We start from the raw sequence: 25,148 nt of genomic DNA, 5'->3' as shown, positions 1-25,148 counted from the left end.
GACGTTTGGAGGACGGCACACTATGGCACATACCACTCTGGCGCCATCTTTGAGTGAGCGGTGGCACTCTATATGCCCTCGTGACACACACGTGTTTGTGTTTATGTTTGGCACCCGGTTAGGCCGATGGTGGCGGCGAAGGATGCCACTCAACCCACAAATGGGTGCTTAAAAGCGGAGCCCTAAAAGCAGGCAGGATGCTTCACTCTGCTTGCACCAATGCACTGCAGAGAAGCCGCTGCAGTGGCTGACTGTTGCGGCGCTTTGGTTTCTTTTGGTGTCTACGAGGTGTCTACGAATTTTGGTGTCTACGAGGCGCACATGTGCTTACGTCACTGTGTGTTAAGTAGAGCATCGATTTTGAAGTTAGTGTTTTGGACAATGCAGCAGTAAAGTGGTTGTTCCGATTCTTCGAAGACATTTTGTGACACGCAGTTTGAACATACTGGCGTGCCTTGCTGTGCTAGGGGCACCAGAAAGGGGAAAAAAAAAATGTTATCAGGGTGCTCGCCTATGGAGCAAAAATGAGATTAAAGTGCGCTCACACCTGCAGCGCAATTCCTGCATTGAAGTGCCACCTGGCCTGATAGCGGATTGTACACACCATTTGCTCGGTGTTGCTAGGCCTAATGTGTTCTGCACTAAAGCTGCAGCGGAAGCACTTTGGCACTGGCCATCACTAGTCATAAAAGGTCTGATGTTGTTACTTGTCGCTGGCGACAAAATGACTTCACTTTAGAGGCTTTTAGCATTGCACATATTGCTGCCACATACCGCACACCGCCAGTGCGCATGCGCTGATTGGCCCCAATATGGCAGGCCTACGTGCAGCTAGCTGGCACCTGGCGCCATCTGGTGCCTGCAAGGCGATCTGCGCATGTGCTCTGATGGTGTGCACTAAGCGGCAAGCGGTAGCGGTATGTGCTATGCTAAAAGTCTATTGAAATGAGTTTACAACTGATTCCCGTCCAGCCTTATTCAGCGAAGCGAGTGAAAAAGTTGAACAGCCGAAAGCCGCCACATACCAACGGCCGCGGGTTGCAAGCACAGAGTCCGTGCTGTTAGCAAAACTGTTGCAAGCACTTGTGCGCCAGATCTCATCTAAGCGCACGTCCGTGAATATATGCCTGTTCTGCAGGGAATGTCAGTGGAGCCATTGAAAATGAAAATGGAGGCTGTTTTTGGTGGAACCAAACATGATTGGCATACTTAATTTGGGAAAAAAGAAAGAAGCTGGTTAGTCGCAAAAACGTCATTGAAGTGGAACCTCACTCCTAAATAGTGTACAGTGAGGGAAATAATTGCATTACCTTATATGGTTAGCTGACAGGGAATCGGAAATGCTACATTGTGGCGGAAATTTTGTTGTAGTGGCGTTCATTGCAGTGGGGTTGGGCTGTATATGTTTTTCTGAAAAGTGAAGCACACTACATGTTTGAAAATTTTTTTTATATATATTTGGCTCTGCAGTGATGACAGAAGTCCTGACGTGTTTAAGACTGTACTGGAGACTGCCACACAAATGAAGGCTGTACTGGGACAGGACCCACGACCAAACTGCCTTGTCATCGATGAGATTGACGGCGCACCACCTGTGAGATACTTTCATTGACTGTTCAGAGCCCATTTGTGAGGTTACAAGTCAAAGTCATGAACCCAAGAAAATTCCTTGTAGTGAGAATTCTCAGGAATGCAACAACAAGGCCATCTCTTGAATATGATATTTCAGAATCAGAACTCACTTTGTGCCATCTTTGGGTTAGTGATGTCTGTGAGTCAGTGGTGTAACATGCACTGCAGGGTGTTGTCAGCAATAACTGCTTCAGTACCTTCTCATATTAGTTCTCAAACCGCTGTGTAAGCGGACATTTGAGTTTCAGTCTTTTTTTCTTCGAGGCGGCACAAAGCCTGTTGTTGATGCAAGTAAACGGTACAGGTCCCTGTGTTTTCATCTGAGAAGCAGTGCCTACTTTGGAATATTGTTTGTGTGCATCTCAGTATTTAGTGATCTAGCAGTGAGTGACGAGGTGAGGCACAGAAAACTGTTTTTTTTTTTACTGGGAATTGTGAGTTCCGGCAATGCACACCAAAACATGCTATGAAGGAAAATAATAAATTACCTTTTAGCATTTACTTCAGGTAGGTGTGAAACTTTATCACCACATGTTGCAAAGGTGCTATCCACATCAACCATTTTTTCTTCCAAGTGGTGCATTGTGGCTGCCAGGGTGTAGTGTACCACCTTTTCGGAATGGGTGCTCATAGGATTGAAGCGGGTGAATTGGCATACTTGCAAACATGGTATTAGAAATAGAGAAGTGAGTATGCTTTGAAGGCAAACATCTTCTTGTTTTGTTGTTGTTGCATTATTCATACCTTGAGAGGAACTTCTGCCAGCTAGCCTAGCTGCTTTGTAATCCTGCTCTAGAAAAGCGCTTACCAGGTAGTGTGGCAAATTGTCAAATCCTGCCTACTCTTCCCACCCGTCATGCCGATAAACGATGTGGTTGAAGCAGCAGCTTCGATGTTTGTTCTGAAAATCTAACATTCCACTATAGTTTTCTCTTTGTCAGTGATGGTAAGGTTGACTAAAATGGTGACTCCCTTTGTTAATTTGCATGCGGTTTGAGCACAAGCCTTGAAAGGTGTGTACAGGCTGACTAACAACCATGTGAAAAGGGCTGGTGCCACACCATGGCACGTCCTGGTCCTTGCATATCCTTGCTGCACCCCTTTGAAGCCTTTGCTGCTGTGCATGAGTGATAAAACATGCATTTATACACGTTGAATGGAGCTTAGCTACTGCCCTAAGTGCACTAGTATGTAGTCTATATGTGAGCTTGCTGCAAACTATAATTGTCTGCTTGGGTTGTGGGTACCTCACAGAACAGGCCTACCTTTGTAATGGTCATGACATGCTGCTGTTGTGGTGCATTGCATCAGAACTGTGGTGTGAACGGGTGTGCTGGTTTGACTAGCTCATAGTAAGGTCGGGAGTTTTGCTTTGCTGTTTTGTGTAGAGCCTAAGAATTTGGTGCTGTTTGCTTTCTTTCTTCTTTTCAATTAATTGACATTAGGCTTCCATCAATGTGCTGGTCAATATGATCAAGTGCACTGGCCAGTCTACAGGAAAGAAGAAAAAGAAGGAAGGAAGCTTGCTGCTCAGACCCGTTATCTGTATCTGCAATGAACTGTGAGCATCTTATTCTGCATTTGATATGTGTAGCAAATTGCTCTCTCCAGTGTTTCTTTTCACGCAGTTGCCTGTTTGAATGTGTAAAGTTTCTTCTGTTACTGGGCACTTGATGCTGGTGGAGCTTTCCCAGCTACAGTAGAACCCCTCAATAGTAAAGTGACTCGGACCAGCAGAAATCTTTACTATGTCAGGGTCTTTACTATATCAATTGTTGGTGATGGCATGCCTCTGAGGATGCTGTCTGGTAATTGATTGGCTACTTACTAAACACAGTGTTGATTTATAAAAGAAACACTCAGAAATACTTTACATCCTGCTTTAATCATCCGTTTATGTGATAATTATTTATCTTCAGTTATCAGATCTCATGTTTTCGCATTTTAGATTTTGTTTACGTCTTATGGAAGTACTGCATTTGCTCAAATACAATGTAGCTACGAATAGAACGCGAGTTGGATTGCTTGTGAAAATCAAAGTTTTGCGTGAACACGGCGTCATTTACCGCAGCCTCAGTGTCGTTTAGGAGGCAATGGTTAAGAAACCTGCGCGACACAGACGTGGAGCGGCGGTACTGCTCATGCAGTGTGGCTGCGCCTCCGTTTCTTGCCGCCGCTTCCCTGTGCTTCGTGCTGACGTGCTGCGAATCTTCAGCCTTTTCTTTTTACTGTCATTCCTTTGTCAGCGACCCGCGCCGCCTTCTTTCTGCGTTCGCAGCCTGATGTTTTTTTTTACGGGCGCGCTGCATGCTTTGCTTCACCGCCCCAAAGAGTTCAAGAAGTTGGCTTCTCCTCCCAGCTTCCGAGCGAGGTGGTGAAGCTATCTCAAAGAGCACCGCTTTATCGTCTTTGGTATCTATTTGTCTCCGAATGTCGGCCTCAAGCGAGCCGCATTGTCATCATTCTGCTACCAGACGCTCTTCACTATAGCCATTTCTTTGAAAAAAATCTTTACTATAATGGGGAAAAAAAATGTACACTCGTCTATGGAAGGTGAAATGGGATTGCAGTTTCACTTTACGATATCCGGGTTTACTATAGCGGGGTTCTGCTGTATAAGAAGCCTTTGGCTATCTGTAATTTGCACTAACAATGGTGCACCTTTAATAAATTGTATCAGAATATATTCGATGCTTTTTATATGCTAATATGCTAAGCAATATACATTGCTATACTTTAGCCATTTTATGGAGGCACTAGAGTCCAGGTGTTTGCTTTTATGGCAGTAGAATGAACCTCATGTGCTGTTTTTTACTGCAGCAGTTCTTCAGCAGTGGGAGTGCAACAGGTTTTGTTTGCGGCCTTGGAGCATCAAGGGCTGTTCTTAGCTGAAAAAAAAAAGAAAACTACGGCAGGAGTTCAGAGAGAACTTAAGTTCAGAGGGAGGCTGAAGGGGGAGTAGAGGGCTGAAGGAAGATGAGAGCTTCAGATGCTGCTGCTGCTGGGTGTCGAGGTTGAACAATTGTAATTGCATCAATGTGCAGGTACGTGCCGGCACTGCGGCCATTGCGGCAGGTTGCTCTGATGCTGCACTTCCCTTCAACGCAGAAGAGTCGGCTGTGCAATCGACTGATGGAGGTACTGGAGGCCTTTTCTTCTTGTCGAAATGTTTTGAGGAGCTGGTTTTAACATTGTTGATTTTACTAATGTGTTAGCGTTGGAAGGGTCTGTGCAAGTGGAAATGGCAAGCACACTCTATCAGTAGCCAGTGGCAGGTGGCAACCTGCCCACTGGGCTATGAATGAACTTAGCATTCTGCCTATAGGAACTTAGTATACTACCTCGGATATAATGAACCTTAGTATGCTGTTTCAGATATAATGACCTTTCGTGTGGCAACCTCGGATATAATGAACGTAAGTATGTCACCTCGGACGTAACGAACTTTATTGTGTCAGTCTCGAATATATGAAACATTTGGCTGCTAACAAAGTAAAACGTTCCACCGTGGATCGCTTAAGGGTTTTTTTCTGACATGTTCCTCCACATCCTATGATCATGATTATTATGTGGATATATGCTTCTTTAGGATGGAACATATAGGTGGGAAAACCCATGATGCTGTAAATTATGAGATTTGTTGTGTAAGTATGTTGCTATTCAGGTGAGGTGCCGTTGGTACAGTTACAAATGGATGTAAAACATGCACGTGTGAAAATATTTTTTCTTAGTGCTTCATTTTTTTGGTAAGTGTAGCACTGCATTGAAAGATTGGCCTCAGGTTTCAAAGGTCCTTTCCAACAAGCAGTGCATATTTAATGTGTGAAGGTTGTGCCACTGGGATGCTATCAGTTACTGTATTTTATTAGTATTGTAGCTGCAGACAGGGCATCTACTGATTCAGAAGAAAGCGTTTCAAACTTCCGATCCAAAGAGTTCCCACGGGGCAGGGGACATAGTTATTCTTGAGAATGAGAAACATAAGATCAGCACTGAAATGTAGGGAAACACTCTGACATGGCATCAAGACTGGCTGGATGTGTTTGCCTAGTCTGATGGCATCTGCCTGCCACTTTGCAGTTGGGAGCTGTGTAGGCATCGCCTTGCTCGAGGGTGAGTCAGCAGCGAGTGAGAACTATAGCTTACAGGTGGAACATGCTATTGGGTTAAGGGGAGACGCAGATCATTGAAATGAACATTTTTATTATTAAATATATCTTAATGAAATTACTGCTTTATATCCGTTATTTCTTCCTGTTTTCAAAAATATAATTAGCTTTAGTATATCTCAATTTTTACGGATTGTTAAAACACTTTCTTTCTGTATTTTTTGGTTTTGATTGAAATCGGGTTGTAGCCAAAGCCCTGCCATCTGGAGCTATGCTAATTATATTGTTATTGATGCACATCATCATATAAAAATGTTAAATTTTGTCCAAGTTATGGTTCACAAAATTTGAAATGTTTGACTCAGACAAACAAAAACAGCATAGCTCCACAGTTTAGTTCTTTGTGAGTTCAATGCTGTAAGAGTAATTTAAATTGAAAGATAAAAATGTGATAAAAAAAAAAAACTTTCGTAAGGCTAGTCATGTTGGCAAAAAACACAAACCTGAGAAAATCGCATTTGAAGTGCTTGTGCCAGCCACTCGGAGGTCGTTGTAGAGGCCTCAAAAAACAGTGGAATGTGCACATTCCAGAAATATTCCACAGCAGTGAGCAGTATTAGGATATGGGGGAAGGGGCCCAGTTTTCAACCAAAACCAAGATGGCGGCCATCGGGGACGCGGTCGTGGCAGGCAACCAGTGCAAAACCCTGCCATATTTCATTCTTAAATCGCCATTTCTGGGCTTCGTAGGTGCAAAGTATTTAGATATAATATTAGTTGGAGGTCGAGTTTAGATCTTTAAACTCTTTAGGTGGGAACTTCAGCGTGTATTTATCCCGAATGTGCCATTTTCTTGAAATTGAAATTTTCGCATTTTTTATCATTTCAAGACCCGTGTCTTCCCTTAAGAAGGTTCAGTGGCAGCAGAACCATTGAAACCATTTTTCACATCTTCACTGGTCTGGACAAAAAAATCTTGAGTGGCACTTGTAATGTGCAATAAGGCCTTATTAACTTGAAGTTGTAAAATAGCTAAAAATTTTGAGGTAAACAAAGTTTAAGCTTTATGTCTAGCTTTATTTTGCAATGTTAATGGCATGACACAAACTTAGCGTGTAATTACATAATAAAAGAAGTCCCCTGTAGTGGCACGGCAGCACAAAAAACACTGCCGCCTTAGACAAGTGTGCAATTGCATTGATAACACAATGGCAGTAGCCGCACACCACTGACTGATGGCCTTTTTTTTTTCTTCGACAAATTTCATCACAATAATTTTTCAAAATAAGTAACAAACGAATGACACGTATTGGAGTTCATTATGCAAGCTTCGGCGTAATCAGCGTTTCGAGGTAGTAGTTCAGAAGCGTGGATTGCTAAGAGAGTTGGTTCATGTTTTAGCACAAAAAAAAAAGAAGCAGTGAAAAAACAAGAGTTATAAGAGTTAACAAGGTTTTGCTGTTCCTTCTTTATTACCAGCAAATTCTTATTGGTATGCAGCTTCAATAAAATATTAATATAATTCCCTTACCATTTAGGGTGTAAACTTGTGGCAAGAGCCAGTGGAACAAATAAACTTTTCAGCAAGGAGGAATTCAGAGTGTCAATTTTAATTTGATAGACTGATACGTCGTGTGATGACCATTGCTGGGAGGTGCCAAGTTTCCCTGCGAGGTTAAACAAAAGAGGAAAACGTAATGGCTTACATTGACCTTATTTGCACCTGTCCATTTCCTTTATCTTTGTTCACTTTTCGCTCTCTTTTGCCTTCCTTGCCTCTAAATGACTTATAGACAAAATGTTGTGCTAGGAGTATTGTGCAGCAAGTGTGCCTTCAGGATGCTCATGTGCTATGCTCAATGTGCGAATGTTGGCTGTAGCAGTTATGGTATATGTGTGCGTACACATTTTTCTTTTTCCTTGGTTGAGTTTATGCCTTATTGGCACCATGACAGCTGCATCTGTGGTTGGTGCCTTACTTTGGAAGCACAGATATGGCTGACAGTATTGTTTGACTTTATGCTGAAAAATTTCTGAAGCATTATTTTTATCCTAAGCATGTTTCTCCATGTATCTTAGCTGTCTGTTATGCTGTATGTTCTTAGCAGTGTTTTATAAGAAACAGCTATTTCACCTATATTCCGTATCATGGCATGTTCCTTACTGACGCTACTTTAAATGATCACATTTATTTGGAATGCCTTCAACCATTGCTGTCATGCAACTCATCCCTAAAAAAAACTGGGGTTTTAGAAGAATTGATGCCAGGGATGCATGTAGGTGTTATGCAGACAAAGAATGTGGAAACAGCTAGCGTAAGAAGCGGGGATAGCATAAGAATGGAGCACTCGTGGTGTGTCCTTCTTTTTCTGTCGTCCCGTTTCTTGCACTAGCTGTATTCATGGATAAACAACGGGCCCAAATTCATGCCTAAACAAAGAATGTGTTTGCAATGTGCAACATTGCTTTCAAGTTCATCTTTACATTTCAGTGTGTCTTAGTAGAAGCCAGAAGATTGAAAGCTGGTGCAGCTGTCAGCTCACTGAGGGCTTGCCTATATTCACGCACGCATTCACAACTGAACCACTTCAGTTGTGTTCTGTTTCGCATGACAGTGTACCACAGGTTATCGCAAATAATTGAAGCTGCTTAGGTGTTTGCTTTGCTAATAGGGGCATAGCAAGAGGTCAGGGGTGAGAAAGTGCTGTTCTGCTTGCTTTCCTGTGGTTGCAGGTTATGCGGAGAGAGCGAATGAAAGGGGACCAGACGGCTGTGGCTACACTGTGCGAGAAGGCAGGGAATGACGTGCGATCCTGTCTCTCTACACTCCAGGTAAAGTCTGGAGTCCCTCTTGTCCGCAGCCTCTAGCTGTGTCAGAAGACCTGCCTCTGTCTAATAGCGTTTCCCTCACTGCTCTGCTCGTGTGGATATGACATGGGCACAGTGCCATCACCTGTGGCTGGTGATTTTTCTGCGCAGTTTATCCATGGCCGTAAGAAGCAGTTGACGCTCACAGATGTGCGCACACTCAATGTGGGCCAGAAGGACATTCAGCGGGGGCTCTTTTCACTGCTGCAAGAGGTGTTCCAAAAGCCACGCACTGGACGGTGAAGAATAATTCATTTCTTTTCAGTATGCATATTCGCGGCAAGAAAGTGCATGTGCTATTGCTTCTTTATCGTCTTGCATGCTGTTGCTGTTAACTAGTGACCGGGCTAGCCGTTGCTGTGCTGAGACTGTTGGAAATGAGAAATAACAGTATGATGGAGAAAGAGTTTTGGCAACAGCCAATCTGAACAGTGGCTCTCAACAATAGATTGCAGTGCAATTTGATCGACAGTTCTGACACAACCAGCTAATAGAGGGACCGAACACAGAGTTTTAAGCGCCCAATTTTTTTCAGCACAGTGGAAAGCTTGCTGTCTAATACCCGTGCCACACGCTCACAAGAAATGGCAGTAAATGCTTAAGGCCTTAAGTTTGTTAATGCCATTATTTTCGGAGTTGGTGCTACACGTCCACATTTAATGCCATTATCGAAAGTGACGATGACGATAACGCTTGCTAGGTAGTCAAAAGTTTCGTCTGAATATAAACATTCCTAATGAGCACAATATACAGTGGAACCTCGATTATACGACGTTCAGGGGACCGCGCGAAACCGTCGTATAATCCGGGTGTCGTATAATCGAAAATCAAAGAATGCGGCCAGTGGCGCTCGGCCTTGCGCCGAAAACTGTTGACCGGCTTCAAGCCCGCGGCAAGTACGCCAATCAGATTAAAAAAGACAAAACCCAGCATTTGTTTGAAACAGATTTGCAAAAAAATCTTTATTACCGTTTAAAAAAAATCTGTAATTTTTTTTTTTTTTTTGCACCTTTGCCCAACCTCGGCGCATCAACTTTCTTTCAAGGGCTGCCACGTCCGGCAGTAGGTCGCCAACAGCGTCGCGCGCGCAAGCAAAGCGCCGGATGTTGTCGACGCTCTGCAACACATCCGCGTAACTAGGAATGGGAGCGCAAACCTCTGCATCGTTGTCCACTTCCTCTTCGTCGGAAGTTTTATCGTGGGGCACAAGCATCCATTACTTCCATTACAAAAAGCGCCGTGGACGCCGCTGTCCTCGCTTGGGCGAGCGCGGCCTCGCCCGCTTATCTGTTTTTTCATCAGCGTCGGCTCCTGCCGACGCATCTGTTGCTGGGACCAACGCGCGTCTTATCTTTTCTCTTTATCTTTCCTCTGATCTTTTAACTCTCCTCAGCAGCGGTGGTGGCTTGGCTCACGCCAGTAGGCGGGCCCGTGCGCTTTCCTTTTCATCCTTCTCTCAGTCGCAACAACAACACGCAGGCCGCGCCTCCTTGGGACTCCGACTGCACAGGCTCCGACTGCACACTCCGACTGCAAGAGAGCAAGTGCACTTGGCGGCCTCGGCAACGCTCTCTTCCGCGCAAAAACGGGGGTGCTTAGATTCCCATGCAAAGTTTTTTTTTTTTTTTTTCAGAAAATAGGGGGGGTGCTTAGAATCGCGAAAATACGGCACATCCCGGCCTGCGTTTGCTGACGACCTTTTTTTGACAGACGGTACGAGCCAACCGTCGTACAAAGCGGGGTCCTTCTAAAATTTGCGTCGTATAACCGAGGTTTTTAATGCATTGTCTCTATGGGGGTTTTGCCGGGACCGCACAAATTCGTCGTAAAATGCGGGTCGTCGCATGACCGTGGGACGTATAATCGAGGTTCCACTGTATGGGAAATGTTGTTCAAATGTAATATAGAAACGATTTTCTAGAAAATACGGCTGTTAATGCTTTACAAGTCGAAAAAGTAGCCATAAACTCGCATGTCAGCACCCAAGTCAAGAGTACCTGTCAATAAGGCTGGTTGAAATGGTGCTCTTCGCATCGAAAATGCGGTATAGTTGCCTCATCTGACTGAAAGTTAAGAATTAACTATTTCCTACTGGTTAGGAAGTTGTTACTAACAAAGCTGCATGCGTGTGGAATGGGAACGAGAGTGCGCATTGCACAGGCGAATGAGTTGTGGCGAACTCAGTAGGTCGTGAATGGCCGTAAGGCTAATGCCATTAAATTTATGCGTGTGGCATCACACGAATGCCATTAAAACTTAAGGCAGTAAGCACTTAATGGCATTAAATGTGTCCGTGTGGCACTGGTATAAGGTGCTGGATTCTGCAATGGTTTTGTTGGAAATGCTGTTGAAAATTTTTACCAATACTTTTTCAGTGCCCGTTTTTATGTATCCTGATGCTGGAAACCATGATCAGCGAGCGTGATGGTGATTGCATGTTGGCAAAAGTGCTGTGCCAAAAATTAATATAAATCTCACCTGTGAGATAGTAATCAGACATTTTTAGTATAGAATAGCATCCATTTTAGTTCCCACACCTAAAGCTGTTATGGCGCAGTGATGTACTCCTCGTCAGCTAAAGTTTTAGTGGACCTTAGTTGCTGCTCCATCTAAGAAATGCAAAATACTGTGGTGTCATCTAGTGACAAAAGCTAAAAGCACATGGTCGACGATGCGAAACAAGCGTTGCTTTTAATTAAAGGGTGCACAGGAGGGAGTGTTAACAATAATAAAACATGATTAACACTCTTGAAAGATAAAAGCACTGTGCACTCAAAACAAATCAATCTTTTACCAAGATGTCACATTGTGGGATACACTGGTAATGGTGTGTTTCACCGCAAGATGGCTTTTCATGTGCTTTTCAATAGCAAATTAAAGTTGTAAATCACTGTTTCTTAGATATTGCAGTGCTCAGTTCTGACAGTCTGAGGTACAGTCATTTCATTTCCGCCATAATCTCATGACACATTTTGGTCTGTGGTCGGTGCCTTTAGCCACAAGTCTAAGAAACATTAAAACTTCTTCAAGGTGTACTTTGCAAGACCACGAGGGGGGGGGGGGGGGGGGGGGGCGACACCCCCCCCTCTTAGGACCGCCACTGATGGCACTGAGTCTACCTGCCAGCAACTGTCACACTGCTTGCCAAGCATACATTCAGGCAAAGAGAGCTCCCATGTAAGCAGAGACCCCCACCTGGGAGGCTCTGTACTCGGCCAGCCAGCAGATCCTGAGGCGGCCAAGTCTAGCTGGTCTGTGGCCACATGTGGATGGTGCCACCACCATGACCGGCCAGCGGTGGGCAAAGCGGTTATGGCGTTTGGCTGCTGACCTGAAAGATGCGGGTTTGGTCCCGGCTGCAGTGGCTGAATTTCAATGAAGGCGAAATTCTAGAGGCCCTTGTACTGTGCGATGTCAGTGCACGTTAAAGAACCCCAGGTGGTCAGAATTTCTGGAGCCCTTCACTACGGTGTCCCTCATAGTCTGAGTCGCTTTGGGACGTGAAACCCCCATAAGTCAAGTGAACACAGTTCACCATAAAATGGATGTATCGAATAGCCAAGCACTAAGCTGTGCACGCTCGGATAACAGGCGGCTGGTGTTGGCTCCACGGTTCACAATTTTTCTGCACTTGCCAACATTGCCATCGAAGAATAGCAGCATGAGTATTTTGTAGCCTGGCGGTTGCCACCGCATATGCGCCTTGCGTCCGTCAATAATGTCCCGGAGCTGGCAGCATGGTCAGTTGTAGCTTCGCAGAAACCATACTATGCTCACATCAACTGTAATGCGGGAAGCCACTCTAGGTGGAGTTTAGCCTGCTGCTGCCGTGTGCTGACAGTGCTGTGTGGGGAAGCCATCCTAACTGGTGCATGTTGCTCAGTTTTTTGCGGCCTCCGCAATCGCCGCAAGTGGCTTAAAAACAGCGCTAAACTTTGGAAAAGAATTCTCCCAGTTGCCATCCTTTCAATGACTAAATTGTGCTTCTCCTGCATCTCTTATTGGCTTAATTCTATATTACAAATTTTGACTATATTGAACTACTATCTTACAATTTTTTACTTGTTCACTCTGATGAGGTTTGGCTATATCCACTGCCCAGGTAGAGGGTGATACCTGAGTGGTTCTGTGAAAGAAGGCCTGAGCGGTTCTATGAAAGAAGGCACACATGGAAGCTTTTATTCATGTGACCACAGAAATCAGTTATTTTTGTCTGCCGAGGCAGCCTAGCAGCTACTAGTTGTGAGGCTGCACTAATGGTGTGTGGAGTGTGGAAGGAGGCCCTCTGTTGTTCCACACTCAACACACAATTGTTTGTGGGAGGTCCTTGTCAAGTGCACCACGGATTTCTTCACACGCTCAATATTCAGCCCCGCCGCGGTGGCTCAGTGGCCATGGTGCTCGGCTGCTGACCCGAAAGACGCGGGTTCGATCCCGGCTGCGGCTGCTGAATTTCGATGAAGGTGAAATTCTAGAGGCCTGTGTACTGTGCGATGTCAGTGCACGTTAAAGAACCCCAGGTGGTCGAAATTTCCGGAGCCCTTCACTACGGCGTCCCTCAGAGCCTGAGTAGCTTTGGGACGTTAAACCCCAACAAACCAAACCAAACACACTCAATATTCTATATAATGTCGAGGTTCACCTCCATTGTAAACACTTGGAGCTTCGCCTCGACATGAGCCGTGCTGGGGTGTGAGGGCACTGTCAAAGCACTGTACTCTGGAAGCATGCAGTCCATGATGGCGCTAATATCATGACAGTGCAACGAAGCCAAAGCACATCTGTGAAGTGACACCAGCCAGCCAGCAAAGCAGCTGGAGCACATGGAGGAAAACAAAACTTTACTGCTGCTAGCCTTAACTAAGGAATAGCTAAGTCACGTGACAGTGACATTAAGTGATAGCTGTGGTGATGGGCACGTCCACACTGCTTGCACCAGGATCGCTCGGACACTGGCGCCTGTGAATAGGGGGTGGGGGGGGATGTGTTTTGCAATCATGCTTTTTGGGTGCTACGCCACATCAGTATCAACGCAACATCGCAATCTACGTGTTAGGAGCAGCGGTGAAGCCTCCTTGCGATGTGCGGCATAGTTCATGGATGCTTTACAAGACACCCTTTCAGCCTTGTACGCGATGATAGATATACACTAACTGAGATGTTTGCTGTAAGCCACTACATCATAAGTGGACACCAAATGCATGAGGTTTAATGGAAGCTCAGTTGAGGATTTCATGTAACTATGTCTTAAAGGGTCCCTGAAAAGGGTGTTCGAGCTTGGCTATAAAATGCTTGCATTATGTAGAGTGCAGGCCACTGAGCGTTCATGCCGCATACTGGACCTCAAAAATTAGTGTAAAATTTACAATACCTTTTTAAAAATTCCCGCTTTCGCACCTCGCGGCAACGAGCAGTGCCGGGCTTTTGCGCGAAACATGGCATACGACTTCATGTCATGCAAATGATGTCAGCAGCTGGGGGTTATCATTGGTTCATTGCGCCAACTCTTTCAGACGTCATGTAGCTACTATGGCTGCGGCCATTCCGGCAAGCCCCCCCCCCCCCCGGGGAATTCCTGCGCACGTCTTCAGCCAGTGGAGGTGATGCCAGGGCTGAGTGGGTGGGGTCGGCGGAGGACCACCGATGTTTCAGCGAGCAGAAATTGATGAGAGGAGAGGGAAACACTCGGAAGACGCGGGAGTTCAAATTTTGACTGCACATAACTCAGCTTCCATTGAACTTCGTCAGCCCATTTGACGGACTATGCACTCCATCACTCCATAGGTTACATCAATACTCGCCATTGCATCCTTAGTACCCATTTCATGGCTGCATTTTATCTTCGTTTTTTTTTTTTTACCTCTTCCACACTGCTCTCCTTCTGTCTTTATCTCCCAAATTCCCCTCCCTACGCAGAGTAGCATGCCAGCGATTTTTAAACGCCGGCTAAATTCTCTGCTCTTCATTTGTGAAGCAGCGTCCTTCAGCATCCTAGCATACCACAACTTATTGAGAGCCCCTTTCAAGGACCCTTTAAGTAGAACTACCGCTTAAGCGAGTGCGCCTTAGCAGTGTTTTGCGATACCAAAAATAAGCATGCTCCTTGCAAGTGTCCTAAACCATGCGAATGGGAGTTATAATTTTAAATGTATCCTGTGGAGTCTCCCTGTTCATGAAGTTCATGTGTTTATGAATGAAGCTGGTTTTGCTGGTGGATGCTTAAACTGCACTTTCATATTTCTTCCAGGAAAGTATTTCGCCACAACCTCAACGAAGATGCATTCGGCAAAGCAGTCAAGAATCCTGATGGCGAACGGTAATTTTGTTTATTTTGCATGTGAGCATTGTCACTGTCGGGGAGGTAGCTGGGTGAAGTCCACTGACAAAGTCCTTTCCCTACGATCTACAGCTACTCAAGTCTGACGCCAGTCGTGGACAGAGTCTGTCCTTGCAGATTATCAGTGGCATAACTTTACTGATTACATGCTGCCCTTGACTACTTTCCCGTTCCCATGGCATCTACTCTACCACTTTCATCTGTTTGCCAGAATGTATAACTTGTTTACTCACATAACTGGTGCACTTGCACAAGGAATGCACCTGCTGTTTCGGTTGCCAAAAGTAATCATTGTCCTTTTGTCGTAAATGCACTTTCATTGTCATCCTGTGTGCATTTATGTGGAAGCTGTGCCGCAGGGAAACATTTTAGCGTTTCGAAGGTGCGCACACACTCGTATTCTTGCGTGTTACACCAGGCACATTGAAATCACTGAGTGCCATCAGTGATGCCCTGAAATACGGCTGTCCTGATTCAGGGACATTTTGTGACTTGTTATGGCCATGCTGGCGACACACTGTCCTGTCCAGACTCTGCCTAGACTTCCTGTAACATGGAGGCTTCACCAGGTCGGAGCTGTTCATATTGTTGGCCAAACCATCTTTCCATGACGCAAGTCATTTATTATATTTTTATCTATTTGCAGACATGCTGTGGACCATGGTTAGGTTGAAGTAGGAAGGGCACGTTACACAGCAGTGAAGAAAGTAAACAGATCATACAAAATATAGAGCAATTCACAACATAGATGGCACCCACAACATACAAAGAGTTTGCACTGTAATAAAAACTTGAAACTTACAAGGAGCTTTAAGGTGTGATACAAAAAAAATAGACAAAAAAAATGCTGATTTGCATTGTTGATTCGCGTTGTCAAACACACATATCTTCGTCTTAATTTCAGTGCAAACTTTTCAGTCCATTGGAAAGTCATTTGAGATGTGATTCCTTTTCTTCCAGCCTGCTTTATTGTCCAATTTTCGCGACCGCAAATTTTTGTCAACTATTGCCCTGCATAATGAATGCACCCACCAAATTTTTGTCGACTTCTTAGGAACAAAAATGCTCTTATGATGCAAATATACCTTGACTATACGTCTTGGCAGTATGTCTTGGCTATGTTTTCTCATCTTAATTTGGGCTTGAATATCATCATTTTTTGTTGCCAAATCCATGTTGCTCTCATTCTCACTCATAACGTTCAGTTTCAGTCGCTGCATTGTTCTTAGTCTCATTTCAAGCTCTTTTGTTAGCATTCAAGTTTTGGCTCCATAAGTGAGTACTGGCAGGTTGTGGTGGTCTTATACTTTCCTTATGAATAGTATCAGCAAATTGCTACCTGCCAAATGCATTCGAACCCATTATTGTCCTCCTGCTCATTCTTGTCGTGTGATCTGAATCTGCCATGAATACCCAACCTAGATAGGTCAAATCCATCAATGTAGCCCACCATGGTGACTCAGTGGCTGTAGCATTTGGCTGCTTAGTGAGCACAAGGTCACAGGATCGATTCCTGCCTTTAGTAGCTCCATTTCGATTGGGGTGACCGTACTGTGCCGTACGCCGCCGCGGTGGCTCAGCGGTTATGGTGCTCGGCTGCTGACCCAAAAGACGCGGGTTCGATCCCGGCCGCGGCGGCTAGAATTTCTTTGGAGGAGAAATTCTAGAGGCCCGTGTGCTGTGCGATGTCTGTGCACGTTAAAGAACCTCGGGTGGTCGAAATTTCCGGAGCCCTCCACTACGGCGTCTCTCATAGCCTTAGTCGCTTTGGGACGTTAAACCCCATAAACCAAACCAAACCGTACTGTGCCGTACCAAACTGTACCCTACCACACGGGAACTTTCTGCTGCAGAAAATTTTAAATTTCACGAGCTGCCAACAAACAATCCGCAAAGTTCCATGTGAGGCATCAACTAATGCTTTGCAACCAAAATATGAATTGTCTGTGAATTTTTTTTTGCTCTCAAGATTTTCAAGGTAGCTGTAGCGACCTTCGCCAGCAGGCTTGAAAGCTGTTAGGAAAAGCCAGCTTTTTAAAGATCTCGGGGCAAAGTGCACGGCGTGCAAGTGCAAAGGAGGTTGGTGTGGGTTGTTGAGAAGGCACTGAAAGAGGAGTGGAGCAGGGAGAGCAAAGGGGCGCAGGACTGGGAGTATCAAAACACTGACCAGTGGTGGCAAAGGGGCGGCTGCTGCTGGGTGGGAGGCTGCGTGCTAAAGTATCGGAGGCTTGGCTTCATTCGATTATCACGTGCACATCTGAAGCGTTATGTCTGAAATAATGTGGATGTAGTATCCGTTGCTTCTGTATTTTAGCATGTCGTCTGCGTATTTCTTGGAGACCTTTGGCCACGGTTGACTTGAACAGTTTGAGATTGCATTATAGCCGTAATGATAATTCTTTTAAAATTCTGATGAGTTCTCGGAGTTCCCGCTCACATTATGTTTGTGCAAATGAGGTAAAAGTCATCTTTCCATCGTACCATCATTCCTACTGATGTCCGTAACAAGATAGCGTCAAAAGAGAGAATGTGGCTGCGAACACACAATTCTGAGAAAAATGTATAAGTCCGCGATGCCGCAAAAAACTGCGGGAAAGTAGGTGCCTTAACCATACCATACTATACCCTACCGCTTGCTCCCTTATATCTGTCACCGAGCGTTGCTGTTTCACAAGACTGTTAAGCATTACCCTAGTTTCCTAACCCGCCACGGTGGCTCAGTGGTTATGACGTTCGGCTGCTGACCCGAAAGACGGGGGTTCGATCCTGGCTGCAGCGGCTGAATTTTGATGGAGGCGAAATTCTGGAGGCCCGTGCACTGTGCGATGTCAGTGCACATTAAAGAACCCCAGGTGGTTGAAATTTCCGGAGCCCTTCACTACGGCGTCCCTCATAGCCTGAGCCGCTTTGATACTTTAAACCCTAATAAATCAAAATCAAATCAAACCTAGTTTCCTGTGTATTGATTTTCAAGCCCGTCATAGCACTTAGCATGCTTAGGCCCTCTAGCATGCGCTGTAATCCATCCCTTGAAACACTTATAGCCAAAGTCATCACCAAATAGAAGCCACTGAGGCATTCTTCATTAACACTGCACCTGTTTGTTGTCAGTATAACCCCTTTATGTGGACCTGCACCTGCAAATGAAAGAGTGAGACGTCTATCCTGGCATATAGATTTGATATTTTCTAGCATCTCTTATCGAGAACTACCGTTGTTGTGCATTCCAAGTAGACAATTTCTGACATATACATGTACTTCCCCAATACCTTGGTTATGCAATGTCTACATTACTGTAGATGTTTGCACTGAATCGAGTGCACTGAATCGAGCGCTGTGTTGTGTCCTTCCTTCTGCGTCCCATCTGTCGCACTGTAACCATGGCATTCAGAAACCAACTTACCCAACAAGTTGTTTTGTCATGCGTAGTGCTTCTTTTATTCCTTAGGTTTTTATGTAACGTGGTTGATGGCATGAATGTGTTCCATTGTTTAGTATGACTTCTGAAAACTAACCTGTGTTGGAAAAATGCAAAATTGTGGTTATACACATTGGAAAGAGTCACCATTCAGTGCCCGTTGCTATAAATTTCTGTCTGGAGAAGCAAAGATGAAGTGCTTTGTTGCCAATACTTTACATAGTCTTCAATGAGTAGTTTGACATACAGTACTGGGAAAAGCAAAGTATCATACAACCAATTGTGAAAGCAGGCACTAAGAAATGAAATAACACATAGCACCTAATCATCATGACAAGTCTACTTTTGTCCTGCTATCAGGTAAAAGTTCTTGCATTTTGTACAAATTTCTGTTATTAGTAGAACCCTGTGTTAATTTCAAATGACGTTTGCCATTGTAGGTTTGACTCCCTGGTCCGCTCAGCACAAGGGTTTGGAGATTATGAGAAGGTCATTCAGGCCCTCTTTGATAACTATGTCAATGTCAACTTCAAGGATCCCCGTTTTGAACTGGTGAGTTTGGGTGCCAGAGTATCGGGAAATTACAACAGGCATGAGTGAAATCATTTTCCAGCACAGAAGTAACGTGACGCACTACACTAACAAGTGGTGTGTAAGGTGTAAGGTAAGGCAAGATGAGGCGAAGGAGCATTTAAATGTCCATCAAAATAAACCCTGGTTTGTACCTGAGATAATGTGTGGTACAGGTCTCTACTCATATTTATCATCGGACATGAATGGCCATGTTGCTATTCTTAAAGTACGCCTTCATTAACAAGCTTTAGATGACCAGTGTGTGTACATGGACATGGTCAGGAACAAAAGACGTTTGTTTATATAAGAACGATGGAAGAACAACGGAAGCATAGCTGCCACTCGGTGGCACTATGAGCTAGTTATAGTTATGGGCTGTCTGAAGCTGGAACTACACACTACATCTCCCCTTCTTTATAATCACGACAGTTACAAGTTCTGTGTTTGGTATCTTTTGGGTGGGCATTGCTTTCTTCTCTGCAGTGGTTAAACTTTGTTGGGGTTTCATTGGCTTTGGGATGGTAATTGTTTGGCTGCAGCAGTGTCTCCCAGCTTCTCCTGATCCAGGCTCAACCCAGTGTGCACAACAGGATGTGGCCCAGATATGAATTTGGGCGTGGGTTTGAATCCCAATTCTGACACCACGTGTTTAGACAAACATGCGCAGGGAAAAAAAGGCATTTGTTTATTTAAGAATGCCGCAAGAACAGCAGGAGCATTGCTGCTGCTCAGTGGTACTGTAAGCTGGTTATAATTATGGGGGGTTCGAAACTGAAACTGCAATCTACAACCAGGACATTGGTATCCCTGAGGAAGGAAGAATCATGAGAGTGATGCCAAAGTGTTCTTTCTTCTGTCAGTGTTTTCACTTCATTGAGGTTTTTAATTGAAAGGAAACGGGCCCGTAGTTCCTAGCCCATCAGTTCTGTGATGCGCGCCTGTTTGAATGTACAAATTTTCGTGAGACAAGTGCATTTGTGCAAAAACAAATCCTGTCAATGCCCCCCCTTTTTTTATTACAGATCCACGAAGGCCCCGAGTGGCTGTGCTTCACAGATGAGCTCCTGGCCACGGTGCACCGGCTGCAGAACTATTCGCTGTATCCGTACCTGCCATTTGTGGCACCGGCCTTTCATCGAGTTTTCTCAGTCGTGCCCTACACAAAGATGACCTTCCAAAACTCCTTTATTGAGGTACGTGGGTGGCACCTGCAACCATACTGAAAAAAACCAACAAAGCTGATCCTTGGGCTAGTTTGGCTGTACCCCTAAACAAGATGCTGTAGCGTGAAAAGATATCAGTGTGATGAGCAGATGAGCACCACACCATCTGGTAGTTCAGTGGCAGTTTTGTCGAAAAGCCAGTCACTGTGCTGCTTAATCTTCATGGGAGCATTTAATACAGGACCGGTATTTTAGATTACCTTGCAGTGCTGTCTTGTGCTGCTGCCTATGCAGTGCACTTCTCAACTGTTGCCCATTGCTTACTAAGTGGGCAAACAGATCCCAGCTAGCTGGCAGGTTGTGGCTTGTTTTATATGGTTTTACACTGATCTGTGGTGTGCACTGACATTGACCACAGCTGCTACCTGGCCTACCTTTCCAGTCTGTTGAAGAGTCTTTGACATTCAGACAGCACTTGTGTCATCATTTTGTTGTTTGTGTAGTCTGTTATTTTTGTGCATGGCACTCTGAGGGTGTGCATTGTTGTGTCATGAACATTTAAACTAGGGGTGTGTGAATGTTCGAATTTCATATACAGATTGAATATGGCCACCGCGGTGGCTCAGCGGTTATGGTGCTCGGCACCATAACCGCAATGGGCAACAGATTGAGCAACAGCAATGGGCAACAGATTGAATATGGCCGCCGCGGTGGCTCAGCGGTTATGGTGCTCGGCTGCTGACCCAAAAGACGCGGGTTTGATCCCGGCCGCGGCGGCTAGAATTTCTTTGGAGGAGAAATTCTAGAGGCCCGTGTACTGTGCGTTGTCAGTGCACGTTAAAGAACCCCAGGTGGTCGAAATTTCTGGAGCCCTCCACTACGGCGTCTCTCATAGCCTGAGTCACTTTGGGACGTTAAACCCCATAAACCAAACCAAACAGATTGAATATGTTAGTTATTCGGTTCACATTGGTATTCAGAATTTTCGGAATATTCAGCAGCGATCGAATACCACTCTGACTTTCATACATCCGCCCATAGCAATATTACCATATCTGGGCTGATAATCAGAAGTTTGAGTTTAAAATATTGAGAAAACAGTACAAAGACGTCCTCTTCACTTCTTCGCCTATGGCGTGGGCTGATCACATTCGGACGCTGCTAGGCTTGGGCCTCATACGAAATTCCGCAAGGGGGCTTTCCCACATACCACACTTGAAAGCAAAATGGCCAGCCTCCTGCTTTGAACGGTCAGAATGTGTGAGCACGCAGTTTCTTAATTGATCCTTCCATAATGTGTTTCATGCTTAATGCCCACACTCGTGGCACTTGTGCTGTCGCCTTCACGACTCTTCTAGCATGAGCTCTGCCACATTTTTTTTGGAGTCAACTATGATATGTGGGAAAGCTCACTTGCAGACTGTCACATGGTGGTCCCAAAGTGGGGCAGAGTCAAGATGTCAACAGCAGGGCAAGCAGTCAAGTAAAAATCCCATTCATTGCATAGCGCATTGCAACCCGCGCATCTCTGATGTGCTCGTAACGGCGCGTGATGTAGTTTCGGTTTCTGAGCTTCGCCAACGCCTGCAGTGACTGTGGCTCTCTGCTGCGCATTTGGCAGCTCTCAGAACCCACCTGAGCACCGCTTTCAGACACTGAATGGTGCATCGGTCATTTCTTTTCCTTTTTAGAGGCAATTGCGCCATTCTGACACCAATGTATATTTTCCTCGCTTATATCTGCGTTGTTCTTCTAGCTTGCTGAATTTTGCTCTAGTCGCGAGCTTTTTGCTATTTCTGTGATGGAGCGTCCTCTCGTGGCCTGACTGCATTTTCACATTTTCAGCATTTTCATTTTAGGTGGGCGAGAGGCATTTTATAACTCGACCTTTGGGTAATTGGGGCATTTCTTCTGGTCCTTTGAAGTCCATAATAAATGAGTTTTTACTACCCACCATGTTAACTTTAGTTGCCAACCATGTGTGATTCGTGGATTTAATTTTGAAACTCATTATGTGTGACCACATCACAAGCTTCATAATGTTATACTGTCTAAACAAGCAGTATACGTTTCTGTGCGCATCATTTTATTCATGCATGCTGCTAAGTCAGTCTAGTTTTGTTTATTTCGGTTGCCAAGGCCATAAACTATTTGGAAAAACAAACAAGGACAAAGACATTAGCCTATTTAATCTTTTTCTGATATTGTTTCCTACTACAGATATTCGATATTCGAAGGACTTTTTTTTTCATATTTGTATTCGATTCATATTCGAAAATTTCAATATTTGCACACCCCTAATTTAAACATTTAGATGGAAGCTCTAAAGCAGGGGTTCTAAAACTGGGTTCAGGGTTCTATGGAGTGCTTTTTGGGGTTCCCCAAGCACCTGAGTCCATGCATACCTCAATCCCCACCTTTTATTTAGCCCTTTTTTACCCCCCCCTTTTTTTTTGGAACTAATCACACTAACTTTTCACTGCGGGCTGTTTCACTGTACAGCCAGTCATTATTTATTGAATTTAGGCATTTCTTGATGTGCCATGTGTCTGCATGCTCTTTTCTGCATGCATATCAGTCTGGTAGGGATGGAAGCCAAGACACGCGAGGTTCCTCGGTGTTTTTTGAAAGCTGTTGGGGTTCCCCAAGGCTAGATCGAGAACTTCTGCTGTAAAAGCGATCTTTTATAAGTGGTGGTGCTGCTAACTGCTGTCAATTAAACAGTACTCTAACTCACTGTTTGTGGCTGAAATTGCACCCACACTGCTCCACAAAAGGTTGTGCAAACTTGAAGAAACATATTAAATGATAAGGACTGCCACTTTTCTCCAGACGCAGAGGTACTGTTTTTGCATTTGTCCACAGATCTGGTGGCCAATCATAGCCGATCCGGCATAGGGTACTTTGGGATGTGGATTCGGTGTCTTTTTCCCAGCTTGGTTTGTTTTGCCTTCAGTGCCTCGTTACTTGAGCCAGTGTTGCCCAAAACAACTAGAAAAAATATATGAGCGAAGAAAAACAAAAGTTGGGGGATTCATCTCACTGCATCCCAAGGGGACATTAAGTAAGGGTTAAGGTATTTCTGCGGCAGAAAATTTAAAACTTCGTGAATTGAGAGGACGGTATCTGCAATATTTTGTGGGAAGAATAATACTTCAGAATGCGCCTTGCATTACATATGCGGAACCAGGTTATGGATATAATGTGAATTATGATTTTTTTTAGAGGTCTCATAACGGTAGCTAGAATGAAATTCGCCACCAGACTTAGCGAGGCGCGAGAAGAAGCCAGCTTTTCAGTGATTTTGGAGGAGAGCTCACAGCGTGCAAGTGCAAAGAAGGTGGCTATGGATGTTGGAAAGAAGGCGATGCGAGTCGCTGAGAAGTAGAAGGCACTGAAAGAGTTTAGAAGAGCAGGGAAAGGAAAGATGGTGAAACGGGTGCAGGGCTGCAGAGCTCAGGAGACCAAGTAGCATGATGGTGACAGCGGCTGCTGCCGCATGGGAGACTGTGCATTAACGTATCTGAGGCTTTCTTTTGCTTTATAGTGCCACACACATCTGAAACATTGCTTCCTAAATGACGTCAACGTATTCGTGGCTTTCGAATTTTAGTGTGCTGTCTGTGTTTTTGGGGGCGCCCTTAGCTGTGGTTGGCCTGAGAGTGCATTATAATGGTAATAGTACTTTTAAAAATTCTTTTGTGGTCTCAAACCCTCCCCATACATTATATTTGGGCAGACAACCTAAATTAGTCATTTTCCCATTGTTCTTTTGTTGCTTCTAACATCTATAAGAACAATAGCATCAAAAAAGAGAAAATGGCTGATAGCGCACAGTTGCACAAAAAAATGTATTTTTCGCTGAATCGTGGGAAACTAGGGGCCTTAGTCATAGCTGCCGTATATAATTGTTTGTACTGCTGTTCTTGTTGCCATGCTGGCCATTCCCTGTGCGCCTTTTTAGTGTGCCGAATTTTGGAGCTGGAGCTCCACTTCTCGCATGCAAAGCTGGAGGTCATGTCGCGTTGAAAAAAATTACCTTCAAAGGAGCACAGCTAGTTGCTATGCGCCGTACCACATGACTCACCGTGCTTCGCTACTGTGGCTGCTACGCAGAGCTGGTGGCACTCGCTCACTCAGCAGTTGTGCCTAATCACATGACTCGTCAGTGGCTCACCGCCGTGCGCTCGCTTCGCCTCACAGCTGAACCTAACCACATGACTCGCGTTGGCCTAAATACAAGCGCGGGTGCTGCTTGGTGTTTCACAGAGCCACAGAAGAGGCACGGGCGGGTCCCAGCTGCGCGATTGTGTTTTAACAACGACAGGTCAAGTCAGACCACCCTGCAGATTCTGGTCACCGAGAACTATGTCTAACTATGCTTAACCGAGCTTTCACTCCGTATAACCAGGCTCAGCTGAGTTGAACCTCAGCCATTTTTTGGCTGCTGCTTTGCCTTGTGTTCTTGTTTCTCCATGGCATTTAAGACGAGACTCTATGCCTTTTTCCAAGTGCTATGCTCCATCCATTTGACCACCTTTTGTGATGCTTAGTCCTGTCTTTTGATTCCTTCCTGAGTTTTTTAGGCTGTTAAAGCCATGTCTTAGCTGCTGCATCAGGCTTTTTCTGCTTGAACAGCACAGTAACAAAGACAGTGATGCAGCTCTAAATTACTTTCCCGTGTGACTTTGTCTCAGTGCAGCCAGGGACAGAGAGCTCAGGCCCAGCCATGGACTTGAGAGTGTAGAGTCTTTCTTTCTTCTTTCTATCTTGCCTTTGTTTATGGTCAGATTCCGGCAGTGACTGTGCGTGAATGATAGAGCCTGGATAAACATGCTCACCTATGCCTGGAAACGGTACCCTTTTTAAAGAAAAGATTCTTGCCTTTGTTTAAGGTCAGATTCCGGCAGTGACTGTGTGTGAATGATAGAGCCTGGACAAACATGCTCACCTATGCCTGGAAACAGTACCCTTTTTAAAGAAAAGATTCTTGCCTTTGTTTAAGGTCAGATTCCGGCAGTGACTGTGTGTGAATTATAGAGCCTGGA

General features: G+C 44.9%; 1 protein-coding gene across 2 annotated transcripts in view; it reads left to right on the top strand.

Annotated features, from left to right (window-relative positions):
- The window catches only part of cutlet (chromosome transmission fidelity protein 18 homolog), an 88,623-nt gene that overhangs the window by 24,012 nt on the left and 39,463 nt on the right, over positions 1–25,148 (top strand). For both annotated transcript variants that reach the window (XM_089583320.1, XM_089583321.1), the window contains exons 9-16: positions 1,471–1,594; positions 3,078–3,193; positions 4,677–4,770; positions 8,475–8,573; positions 8,721–8,848; positions 14,857–14,925; positions 18,805–18,916; positions 19,960–20,130. In XM_089583320.1, coding sequence (XP_089439446.1) covers positions 1,471–1,594; positions 3,078–3,193; positions 4,677–4,770; positions 8,475–8,573; positions 8,721–8,848; positions 14,857–14,925; positions 18,805–18,916; positions 19,960–20,130 — 913 coding nt within the window. The remainder of the gene's footprint in view (positions 1–1,470; positions 1,595–3,077; positions 3,194–4,676; positions 4,771–8,474; positions 8,574–8,720; positions 8,849–14,856; positions 14,926–18,804; positions 18,917–19,959; positions 20,131–25,148) is intronic.

Source organism: Amblyomma mixtum, chromosome 3 (genome assembly GCF_055824585.1).
Source record: "Amblyomma mixtum isolate Tamu chromosome 3, ASM5582458v1, whole genome shotgun sequence".
Taxonomy (NCBI): Eukaryota; Metazoa; Arthropoda; class Arachnida; order Ixodida; family Ixodidae; genus Amblyomma; species Amblyomma mixtum.
This window is presented reverse-complemented; position numbering and strand designations above follow the sequence as displayed.